At 41.5% G+C, this 11,881-nt stretch overlaps 1 protein-coding gene across 3 annotated transcripts; it reads left to right on the forward strand.

The window, feature by feature from the left end:
- The first annotated feature begins 7,352 nt into the window (after positions 1-7,352).
- On the forward strand, positions 7,353-11,137 carry LOC109615179. 3 transcript variants are annotated; one of them, XM_034291070.1, is made up of 9 exons: positions 7,353-7,546; positions 7,822-7,984; positions 8,484-8,584; positions 9,546-9,632; positions 9,738-9,985; positions 10,057-10,182; positions 10,411-10,555; positions 10,717-10,777; positions 10,885-10,959. In XM_034291070.1, the coding sequence occupies exons 3-8, from the start codon at positions 8,581-8,583 to the stop codon at positions 10,770-10,772; spliced, it is 666 nt and encodes a 221-aa protein (XP_034146961.1). In that variant the 5' UTR covers positions 7,353-7,546; positions 7,822-7,984; positions 8,484-8,580; the 3' UTR covers positions 10,773-10,777; positions 10,885-10,959. The 3 variants fall into 3 exon arrangements, with proteins under 3 accessions (XP_034146961.1, XP_019899389.2, XP_034146957.1); XM_020043830.2 differs by lacking the exon at positions 10,411-10,555 and having other exon boundaries at positions 10,885-11,137; XM_034291066.1 differs by lacking the exons at positions 7,353-7,546; positions 10,411-10,555 and having other exon boundaries at positions 7,771-7,984; positions 10,885-11,137.
- Positions 11,138-11,881: the final 744 nt, after the last annotated feature.

Consider the following 11,881-nt stretch of genomic DNA (forward strand, 5'->3'; position numbering starts at 1 on the left):
ACCAGAGCAGCCCGATGAAATGAGACATTGTCCCAAACGACAATGTACCACATCTGGTCCACTTGGTGTAATGCTGTGACAATCTCATGCAATCGGTCAAGAAATGCAAGTATCCGATTTGCATTATAGGGTCCCAGATTTGCATGGTGGTGGAGGACCCCATTTTGTGTGATAGCAGCGCAAAGGGTGATGTTACCCCCTCGCTGCCCTGGCACATTGGTGATTGCCCTGTGCCCAATTACATTTCTCCCTCTTCTTCTTGTTTTTGCAAGGTTAAATCCAGCCTCATCCACATATATAAATTAATGTTGAATTTCAGCAGCATCCATTTGCAAGACTCTCTGAAACACATTAAAGAAAATAGGATGCTATTCAATATCTATAGCACAGTATTTTTTTTTGTGCCAGAACATTATGAGCAGTGCACAATACCACACCATAGTCAGATGAACAATACATACCTCCACATACTCATTGCGCAGATGTTTCACTCTCTCTGAATTTCTGTCAAATGGTACCCGATACAGTTGCTTCATGTATATTTGATTTTTCTTCAGGATTCAACCTAATGTTGACAGAGAGACTTGTTGGATGTTATTGAAAATATTGTCATCATTGATGACATTGACTTGGATTTCTCGTAGCCTGATACAATTATTGGCCAAAACCATGTTCACAATGGCGGCCTCTTGTGCACGACTAAACATAGGGCCCCTTCCACCTTGGTGTCCTCGACCCTCAATCCTATGTAAAAAGAAAATAAGATAAAAATAAATAAATAAATAAATAAATAATATATATATATATGCAGCCTACTGTCAAATGTCACAGTAAACCATATTGATTATACAAGCTTCAGTTTCAATGTATACTGTGTGGTTAGCTTACCTGTTTTCTCGATGAAATGTCCGAATTACTGACGCAACAGTATTTCTGCTGAGATCTGGTTGAACTCTTTGTCCAGCTTCCATCAGTGTCAGTCCATGGTTGATAACATGGTCAATAAGTGTTACACGGATTTCTCGAGTCAAATTTGGTCCTCGTCTTCTTTGTTCAGGTTCTATCAACTCTTCAAGTCCTTCTCTACCTCTTCCTCTACCTAGGTGTCTTCCTCTACCTCCTTCTCTTCCTCTACCTTCTTCTCCTCTACCTATGCCTCTTCCTCTACCTCCTTCTCCTCTTCCTCTACCGCCTTCATCTCCTCTTTGAGCTCCCCCTCTCATTCTCACTCTTCTTCTTCTTCTAACTCCTTCCATTTTTGTTGAAGACAGGTGAACTCACCTGCTGCCTTTTATAGCACACCTGAGTGCTGCGTTTTCAAATTAGCACATGTGTGCTTCCACACCTGGTAGATGTGTTTATCCAATTCGTTCATTAGTGTGGTAATTGGCAATCCGGTGCTTTGTAATTACAAGGAAGTAACCTCACGATCCTTATCTGTGTCTAAGGTGTGAAAATGTGTGTAGAGTTTTACAAATCACTGTGTGTAATGTTTTGCAAAAAGGGTGAAGCGGACATTGTGTGTAATGTTGTGCAAATCTGTGGAGGTGTTTTGCTCATTGGAGTAAAATTTTGCTAATTGTGTGGAAATTTTAATTTTAGTGTGTAAACAATCGTAAAAAACTGTAATGGAGATGAAATTGCCACCCTAGGCAATGTATTCCTATGGGGAGAGGTCATGACCCTTTCAATGTGAAGTGTTAAATTCACACCTTTATATGGAGTCATTATTTTAGCAAAACTATTTACAAATGTGTGTGGAAAGTTGTGTAACTGTATCTCAATCCATGTGTGCGTAATCAGATTTGTAAACGTGTAAAATAATCTCTAAATGCGTACCGAGTTTTGTGAATGCGTACAGGAATCTGCAAATGTGTATTCCGATTCTGTGTGTGCATAATCAGAATTGTATTTGTAAAAGATTTGTAAGTGTATTAAGATGTGTAAATGTGTGAACAAATCTGTACATGTGTACATAGATCTGTAAATTCGTATACGACTCCGACGGGCCTCTCAAATCGCTGTCTTTGTACACGTGACTTTTGTTACACTTTTGCCGCAGTGGAGATCTGTAAATGCGTGTGGCGATTTGCAAATGTATGGAAATTTGCAAATGCGTGTGGAGATTTCTATGTTTTGCCACCAGGTGGCGGTAGGACGCTCTGATTTTAAGCGTGACATACAGATGGGCTGGTGACGTAGTGGTTTACAGAATGCCATTTAAGTCTATATTTAATTAATAAATATGGCTCCCAGAAAAGCTTCTTATAATTATTGAGAGAGGCTGCCAACCGCCTCGACAGGATGGGACGCGGCATGGGCTCAAATTCAGGACATCCATTTGATTCAGGTAAGAGCTTTAGCTAAATTTGCTTTGTAAAGTGAACATCTTTACTTTCGTATTGTATCTATGTTAGCTATCTAGATGTTTGTTGAATGTAAACCAAATTAACATGACGACACTGTGGACACGCATTATGGAAAAAATTGATATACAGTAGCTAGTCCTAATGTAGCCACTTATGTGTGTTGAGTTAGCAATTGTTTTTGCTAAATAACAGTACACTAATGTTTGCTAAGTTAGTCTCATACCTAATCGTTAGTAATATCAAACGCTACCAGTAATGTGTATCATGTTAGGTAATCAATGTAAACAAGTGCACCCGTAGCTACCAATAAACCACGTATTTATTCAATTCAGACCATACAGTAGTTGCTTCAGATACTGATATTGCCTAAATTGACTAATTTGCCATAATTCTTGGTTAGCCAATTGCTTGAATATTGACTAGTTTACAGATAACTGTTTTTTTATGTTCACCACTAGGTGATAGATGTATCAGGATAATTGTGAAGAACCAGTACCCACTAACTGTTCATCATTCTGTAGCTGGTCTATACACCGTTGGAGGTGTGACAGGCAATGTCCAGCAGAGCAGGTAGCCTAACCACCAAGCCTGCTCAATAGGTATGGAGGCTGACCATGTAAGCTTAGTTTACACAAAATGTATGTACTACTTATATTATAATGTTTGCCTAGTCGTAGAGATCAGGATGTCAGGCCAGACTACAATTTATCTTACTACAGGTGTGTTTGTAAGGAGAAAGTAGAAAAGGTCCGTCCTGGGATGAGAGACTACAAGGTCGGGCCTGGTCGGTTCTGGGATGGGAGACTACAAGGTCGGGCCTGCTCGGTTCTGGGATTGGAGACTACAATGTCGGGCCTGGTCGGTTCTGGGATGGGAGACTACAAGGTTGGGCCTGGTCGGTCCTGGTATGGGAGACTACTGGGTCGGGCCTGGTCGGTCCTGGGATGGGAAACTACATGGTCGGGCCTGGTCGGATCTGGGATGGGAGACTACAAGGTCGGGCCTGTTCTGTTCTGGGATAAGAGACTACAAGGTTGGGCCTGGTCGGTCCTGGTATGGTAGAATACTGGGTCGGGCCTGGTCGGTCCTGGGATGGGAGACTACAAGGTCGGGCCTGGTCGGTCCTGGGATGGGAGACTACATGTTGCTTAAGTGTCTTGCACAGGGTGCTGTGATTTGGATTGGATGTTAAATGGTTGTCCAGACTGTTTGTGGTCTCCATAGGTCCCATGTCACTAAGAGTAGGGGGGTTTACAGGTGTGAGGGCACAATGTAATCTCATGACAGCATGGCTACCTAACCATCCCCAGCTTCCAATTGGTTGATCTTGTCTCCTTCTCCTGTAACTATTTTCCAGGTTGATTAATATTTTTTTTCTCAGGCAACATACCTGGTAAAATAACAGGCTATAAAAAAATCTCACCTATTTATCAAAACGTTTCATTCATTTATCTTAATTGCTCTGTTTCTCTTTAATGTTTCAGTCTGTTTTTTTCTGAGCTCTGATGTTGCAGACTACCAAAGGACAGACAAGGCCCATTACAAAGGTACTGGGACTGAAAGATGTTAACAAAACATAATCTCCGCTCACAACACCCAGTAATTTAGGAAAACTGGAGAGTAGGCTGGCTTTTAGTCATTTGCTAGTTAAAATTCTTCAGGTAACATGGTGGAACATGTCTCTCCCTTTAATCAAGTCTCACGACTCCCGGGACTCAGGACAGAGGTAAGATCCAGAAGCAGATACAGACACCGGGGTAAAAGGACAATGATGATGTTTATCGTAGTAGTCTGAGATAATAGTGGAGATAAGTAAGAATTACGTAGGTGGGTATGAATGTATTGTTGAAGGGTGGATAGTGGGTAGCAGTGGTACGAAGTGCGGGAGGCAAGAATGGTCAGAAGGTCAGGCAGGGTTCGGTCAACAGAGCGGGGAGTCAGTCCAGGCGAAGGTCGATAACGAGAAGGCAGAAAGGTGGTTGGGAGGGAGGTACAGGATGGGTCTTGGAACAAGGGGGTGGCTGTACAATAATCCGACAGGGACTGAATGCAGAACTCTCCTATTTATAGGGAGAGTGGCAATCAGCCCCCCAGGTGTGTAGACTGGTGCAGGTGCTCAGGATCAGTGGTGATTACGGGTGCCTTCGTGGAATGCCGGGAACAAGGAGACTGGTACTCGGGGAGATGTAATGACAGACAAAGAGCTCAGGAGGGCTGAGTCCTGACAGGGCCCCCCCCTCGAGGGACGCCACCGGGCGGACCACCAGGGGCGTCGGGACGTCGCCTGTAGAGGCGTCCAGGATATGACCGCGGGGAATCCAGCACCTCTCTTCAGGCCCTTAACCCTCCCAGTCGACGAGGAACTGGACCCCCCGGCCCCTCCGTCGGGACTCCAAAAGGCGGCGGACAGTGTAGACCGGACCCCCGTCAATGATGCGAGGAGGCGGAGGCCGAGGAGGCGGAGGCAGAAGGGAGCTGAGACAGATAGGCTTGAGCTGGGAGGTGTGGAAGACCGGGTGTATTTTCCATGCGCCTCCTCCTTTCAACCTCGGTAAGGTGAGACTGGCCGAGTTGCATGGGTTCCGGCTGGAGTACAGTGGAGTGAGGTGTAGATGGCTTTGGGTTGGTACTCCCAGCGCTCTGATAAACACCGGCTGAGAGAGAATTACACGTGTATAGATTTCCGAGGTCTCAATGACATCACCGTCAAAAACAAATATCCTCTACCATTGATGAACTCCGCCTTCGATTCTCTACAGGGGTCTACTATCTTTACCAAGCTGGATCTAAGGAACGCCTACCACCTGATACGGATGAAGGAGGGTGACGAGTGGCTAACAGGTTTAAACACCCCTTTGGGTTTTGTTGTCACTCACCTGTCTCAAACTCTTTCCAGGTTAACTGCAGATTCTGATGGACAACATCATGACTGCTGAGAACACTACCGGGCTAAGACATATGCCACTTATCCTTCTACTAATACCAAATGTGCATCTGTGTATTTAAATAGTCCATAATATTACTTGGGTACTGCATACCACATATGTGTCTCCAACACCCCCGTCTCAGTCTTTAGTTTTTATGCTGCAAGTGTTTGTGCCGGGGGACAAGGGTCAGTCTAAATTCTGATGTATCCTTTTGGAGGAATGCCACAGCTAATTAGTGTGTTGTCCTGTTAAATCTTAAGATAACCAAAGTCCTTGGACTGTGTTTTAGGATTACCTGGCCTGATGTCTCCTAGTTGTCCCTGCTCAAAGTCCACCTGGTTGTGTTGCAGATCCAGACAGTGATGATGGGCCACCTGGTCACTCCTGTCTTTGTCCACCTGGTTGTGCAGCTGATGTGGATTCTGCCTTAAGATTCAGCCCACCTGTATTTACTGAACAGACAGTAATTGGAACAAGCAAAAATCTTGGACCAAAAAGATCCGAAGAGGACCTTCTCAATGATCTTGGCTATAAAAGGGAGATTTGGTACAGGTCTATAATTGTTCATTATAGATACATCCAGTGTTCTTAATGGCAGCTGTTTTTAAAACTTTGGAAAAATACTTGATTGCGGAGAGCTATTAACCATTTGCTGTAGGTCCATTGTTATAGAGTAACTTTATTTTTTTAAAGTCTGATGGGAGTGTGTCAAGACAGCAAGTGGAAGCTGTTTCTTCTAGGGATTTTTCATCAATTGTATTAAAATGCGACATAATAAGTTATGTCTTGGTGGTCATGGTGACGGTACAGTGTCCTTATTAGACTGTGTAGTTCTGATGTTCCGTCAAATTCATTACATTTCATAGTGGGCATGAGTTCTGATGCTATCTGCTTTATTGGGTTTGTAACCTTGTCGACCATGACTAATAGAGTGCCGGTATTGTTGATATTTTTGTTGATCATTCCCGATAAATGTTGCTGTCTGGCCCTGCGTAACTCATTGTTGAAGCTACCAAGGCTTTGTTTACAGATGTCATAGTGAATTTGAAGTTTAGTTTTCCACCACTTATGTTCCGCTTTCCTACATTCTCTTTTCAGGCTGCTTACCATCATGGTGGTTGTCCATGGTGTTGTCTGTTTGCTCATAGTTTTCTTTACCTTTACCGGTGCAACACGATCCATAACATTCAATATTATGGCATTAAAATTATCCAGGAGTACATCAACTGACTCAGCACTTATTGTTGGAGAGATAGCTATGGCTTCAATAAACTGAGCATTTGTCCTTTCATTAATGTACCTTTTCTTAACAGAAACAGAGTTTACTGGAACATTCAGGGTGATAAGTGAATCAAAAAAGACACAGAAATGATCAGACAGGGCCACGTCTTTAACCAAGACAGAGGAAATATCAAGACCTTTAGAGATAACCAGATCTAGAATGTGGCCTTGAGTGTGTGTACGCTCTTTCACATGTTGAGTGAGATCTAAAGTGTCAAGTAGTGCAAAAAGTTATTTGGAATTATTGTCTGTACTATTATCTATATGGATGTTAAATAAACAAGTTATAATCAACTGATATAACAGAGAGTAGTTCAGCAAAATCATCAATAAAAGTTGCTGAATATTGTGGATGTCTGTAAATGGTAAAAAACTAAATTTTTGGGGTTATGGAGGACTAAAAGTGCCACAATTAAATAAATAAATACACCATTAAATAATTACTTAAATGTGTCATTAATTAATTAAAATTTGAATTAAATACATAAATGTCTTATTAAATGTGTCATTAATTCAAATACCAATTCATTTTATTGATAATTATTTCACTATTTACATTCACATTTCATGGTCCTGCGTTGCAGTGCTTCATGAATTACTTAAAACTGTCAAACTGACCCATCACCCTGTGCATCAAGCCAAGACATATCAATTCCAGATAATGGATTGATGCAGAGCTAATGAACACATTCCAATACACTGGGTGGCGCTATTCACCTCTATGTTGGTTTAGATACTCTGTTAAACAGAACTTTCATTGCAATGGCTAAAAATCAAGGAGAAGACTCGGTCCTGCTAGCCCCAATGTTGAGACGCCATGCGAGGTGCAGGACAACATTTCTAAAAGTTGCCGGGAGCTGCTGAGAGAAGCAGCGAATTTGATTGAGGAAGCTCTGAGCAGGGCTCTGGCGGCTCTGGTGCCTCAGCCACAGCAGACACCTGCCGCTCAATCACATACATCTGTCCAAGGTAAGCTAAGAATTTTCATGTTAGCCAGGTGTGCTACTAATGAATGATTCGGGACACAAGTGTGGGTTAAATTAGATCGACTCGAAAATGTATTTGTATGCGGTATAGGCTCATGATGCTTCGTGCGTGACACGTTCATTGCTAATGGTGGGAGCTTAAAACTAGTTCGCTAATCGACTAAATAGTGTTAGCTGGCTTGAGCATCCCAAGATAGAAGTAGAGGCTGTTTTAGCTGACTGGTGATCATTGAGCTGTGACGTTTTTCTGTGTTGCAGCGGAGGTAGCAAGGCTCTTTGCGCCATATAACATTGGAGCCAGAAGGAATATGACAAGACGACCAGCACAAGTCCAAGTTAGCTGAAGAAGCTACACACACACTGTCTGTTGTTTGGCTGACCACAAGGCGGATAAAATTCCAAGCGTACTGTTCAAAAAAAAGTTTGTACTGTCTGTGGCTTGTTGAAATTATTTTCAGTTCTACTCAGCATTTCTTTTTATAGTGATTCAAACTTAATTGATTTTCATAGTGTGAATAATAGTTATCTCAGGCTTATTTGCTTAGTTTTAGGTGAGGTGAGTTATAATTTTGTTTAGTTTTTTTCTCCAGGGAATGACCACAATCCCATGGTTATAACAAATAAACTGATGGAAGTGTTTCCCGAAGCTCCAACAAGGGGGAGGCTTTGAATTTCTAAAACTTGTAGGATCTACTCGCAGTCGAAATCTTGCATTGCTTCAGTGTCCCAGCACTGGATACACTCTTGCCTATCTGAAAGATCCATCAACGATGATTGGACAGGCTACAATCTACATACGTCCACTTCAACAGGATCTACCCTTAGATTGTGTACATTAATTTACAGAGACCTAGTTTAAATCAAAACAAAGATTACTGGTGACTTTTAATCATTAATTAAAAGCCATTTGTTGTTGTTAGGAGAGCTCACGTCCTGCCTCTGGTCCAGTCATCCCCTGCATCATTTGTCAGAAGGAAGTTCCCTTTTCAGAGATGAAGCTGCACAGATTGAGCTGCAATGGGTATGTACTTCCTAAAGCAATGCAAGGGTAGCATATTCATTTTCTTTTGGAATATGTCTCTCTTCGAGTGTTGTGCACACAAATAAGAGAGTATGACCATCATTTAAATTGTGTTAACTTCAAGGACACCCATGCAGGAATCAGAAAGAGAACGAGGGAGGCCAAAGCCCTAGTCAGTGACAGTGTTCCAGTGAGGCCTGAAACATCAGCTGAGAGTGCAGTAGTATCAGCAGTGATTGTAAACAAGGAGTTGGATCGCAATGAAACAGACAGTGGTTTGTGTCATCACAGTAGCGTTGCTATAAGACTGTGTGTAACTGAAAAGTCAATAGAAAGGTAACACCTGTAAGATATAATTAAATAAGATAATATAGTTACAGACAATTAATAACATGCAACTTTTTTTCTATTTTTTTTCTATTTAGTTTTTGTTCAGAATGTTGTTTTTTTGTAAACTCAGCGTTGTGATAGATTCGGAAGATGTTGGGTCTCACGTTTTGTCAGTGATATGAACAGAATTTTCCTCCTGTTCTGCAGAGCGAGAGGATATATGTATCTGCAGGTAACATGCCAGCTCACATGTCTCTCTGGAATAGATAACTTTATTGTTGTTTGTTTAGAATGGAAGCATATTAAAGAACCCACTCAAGCTGCCAAAGTTTTCAAAGAGAATCTGCTAAGGGAACATGCAACTGGAAACCACTTAGAATGAAGATGGATGTAAGGGACTCTGAAGAGAACAGGGAACGGCAACTTCTCTTATTCTATAAACAGCAGAAAGAATGGGCATGTCCACTTCATTGTATCTGGAAGAATCAATATTAAGGATGCGATTCTAGAATTACAGCCAATACAATTTTGACTATTTTTCTCCCTTGCTTGTTTAATGTTACCTAATCCAGTTACCTGTATTAGTCCGCCACTGTTTTTCCACTGTGTTATTATCAGTATTTTATTTCAGGTGATGTTGCTATCGGAGAGGGAGTGATGCGGTACTTAATGACAACAATCATATCCAAACTCCAGTTTGGATTCAGTCTAGATCTTGGTAAGTCTCTTACTATTATCAAGGTTAATATGAAGTATTTTTTTTTTATGTATTTAAGAGGTTAATTGTTGTGACTTTATCCCCTTCTCTCTTGGTAATTTACAGGAGGAATGGGCCGAACACTGCTATTTGAGGGTGAACCTGACCATCTTGTTCCAGCAGCATCAGAGGCACTTATTGAAAGCAACCTCTTCCGGGTTGCAGGAAGGATGTTGGCCCACACCTTTGACGGTCCCCATATCACAGGATTAAGTCCTGCTGTAATTCATGTACAGTTCAATGGGGACCCTGAAATGGCAACTGTTGTTACAGAAGACTGTCCTGATCTGCACATCAAGAGCATCATAGAACTGGTATGTAACATAAAAAGCTTTCAAAAATATTGCTTGGGCAGATATAATAACTTGTTTGGTCTTAATTCTAGCTTGAACATGAAGAACTTACACTGGAACAGAAGGACACAGTTTCAGATCTTTCCATGTCTTGGGATCTTCCGGCAGTCACCAAATCAAATTGGAGATGGCTACATAACAAACTTCTACTCCATGCAGTGAGTTCCTGCTGGTTAAGTGACAGAATTAATTTCTGTACTTGTTGAAGTTATAGTATGTGTTGTGAACCCTGGCTTGTTATGTTAACACGAGAGTTTAAGTACTAGAGTTTTAATGGATTTTTTGAAGCACTTTATTGTGCTTTTATTAACATTTTCCCTACTGTGCCAACTTTTGTCAAATTTGAGTTAAGGATTTGGGCTGTAAAATGGGTCGGTTTGTCTCAGGTCATTGGGAGGACCATGCGCCAAATTAAACAGTTGAGAAAGGGACTGAAAGATGTGATGGTGTGGCCCCTGCTGACATCTAGGCCAGATGTTGTCCCACTTCTTTTCCCCAAAAAGGCTAAAATGCAGTTCACACCCCAGATAAGTCAGTAATTTAGTTATATTTGTGACTTAACTGGATGAATTTACGTGTATTTTGAATGACTGAGCTGGTTATTTTTCCATTTTCCAAGAATGTGATCTGAATATTCCTTCACCAAAATAAGTTCTCCTTTTAAAATAATTACAATTTTTGTTTTCTTTAAGATGCTCCTAGAAAAAATCACCTGCCGCATCACTGGCTTTCTAAGGATGTTCATTGAAACAGGTATAAACACCTTATTTGCTCTCTTTACAAATGCTTCTGTGTCTCATGGATAGATATGATCAATTAAAGTTGAACTAAATGTCTTTAATCCATTTTATGACTTTTAGCTTCATCAGGTACCCTGGCCCAGCTGCTGACATTCTGGGTTGGCTGGGAGATGCTTCCTCCTGAACTGAGTGTGGAGATTTCTGGGGGAACCCTTCCTACGTCCTCCACATGCTTTGAAACACTAAAGCTGCCAGCTCATTTCAAAATCTACATGGACTTCGAGAAAGCACTCTTCTCTGCCATAAAAAGTACTGGATTTGGGCTTGTTTAAGCTTTTTCAGACAGATGTCAATGCATATACTGTTCAGATGAATTGACACAAGATCTGTGTCTTTGAAAACATTAACACTGTTTTGTCTTTTGTACAAGTGCTAAATGCACAGGTTTTTTTTGTTTTGCAACATGCAGCCTACAGTGAACAATAAACATTTATTTCTCCAGCTTCATGTCCTGAGCATTGTGTTTTCTATTTTTCTACGTAGTGTTTAGTGACTGTTCAGTAGTGGTTTTAATTTTGATTGACTCAGGGCACGATTTGACAACATAGTTCAGTTTTGAGCACAGATTGGACTGTTTTGAGGTGAAAGTTTGGTTTTGCATGAAGAGTCTGAGGTTTTGTGAATGTAGCTTGAAAATTGGGTTTGAATTCACAGTTTAGAGGAAAGGAGAGCAGCTTTCAAGAAATGTCTTAGCAAGCGAGAGAAACTGTAATAGAGAGGCAAAGGGAAGGAAAAGATGTGGTAGAAAAAAGTGTACAAGCAATAGGGATAACCGCACCCTGGAGAGGATTGAGAAACAATCATTAAAAAATGTGGGGGAGATCCACAAAGAGTGGACTGCAGCTGGAGTCAGTGCTTCAAGAACCACCACGCACAGACGCATGCAAGACATGGGTTTCAGCTGTCGCATTCCTTGTGTCAAGCCACTCTTGAACAAGACACAGTGTCAGAAGCGTCTCGCCTAGGCTATAGACAAAAAGGACTGGACTGCTGTTGAGTTATGTTCTCTGATGAAAGTAAATGTTGCATTTCCTTTGGAAATCAAGGTCCCAGAGTC

The sequence above is a fragment of the Esox lucius genome, chromosome 3 (genome assembly GCF_011004845.1).
Source record: "Esox lucius isolate fEsoLuc1 chromosome 3, fEsoLuc1.pri, whole genome shotgun sequence".
In the NCBI taxonomy this organism is placed as follows: Eukaryota; Metazoa; Chordata; class Actinopteri; order Esociformes; family Esocidae; genus Esox; species Esox lucius.

What these genes read in the sequence shown, in the direction of transcription:
- LOC109615179 (XM_020043830.2), top strand. An exon ending in TCAAGAGCATCATAGAACTG is followed by an intron (nt 9,986 to 10,056) that starts GTATGTAACATA and finishes TCTTAATTCTAG; the next exon opens with CTTGAACATGAAGAACTTAC. An exon ending in ACAAACTTCTACTCCATGCA is followed by an intron (nt 10,183 to 10,716) that starts GTGAGTTCCTGC and finishes GTTTTCTTTAAG; the next exon opens with ATGCTCCTAGAAAAAATCAC.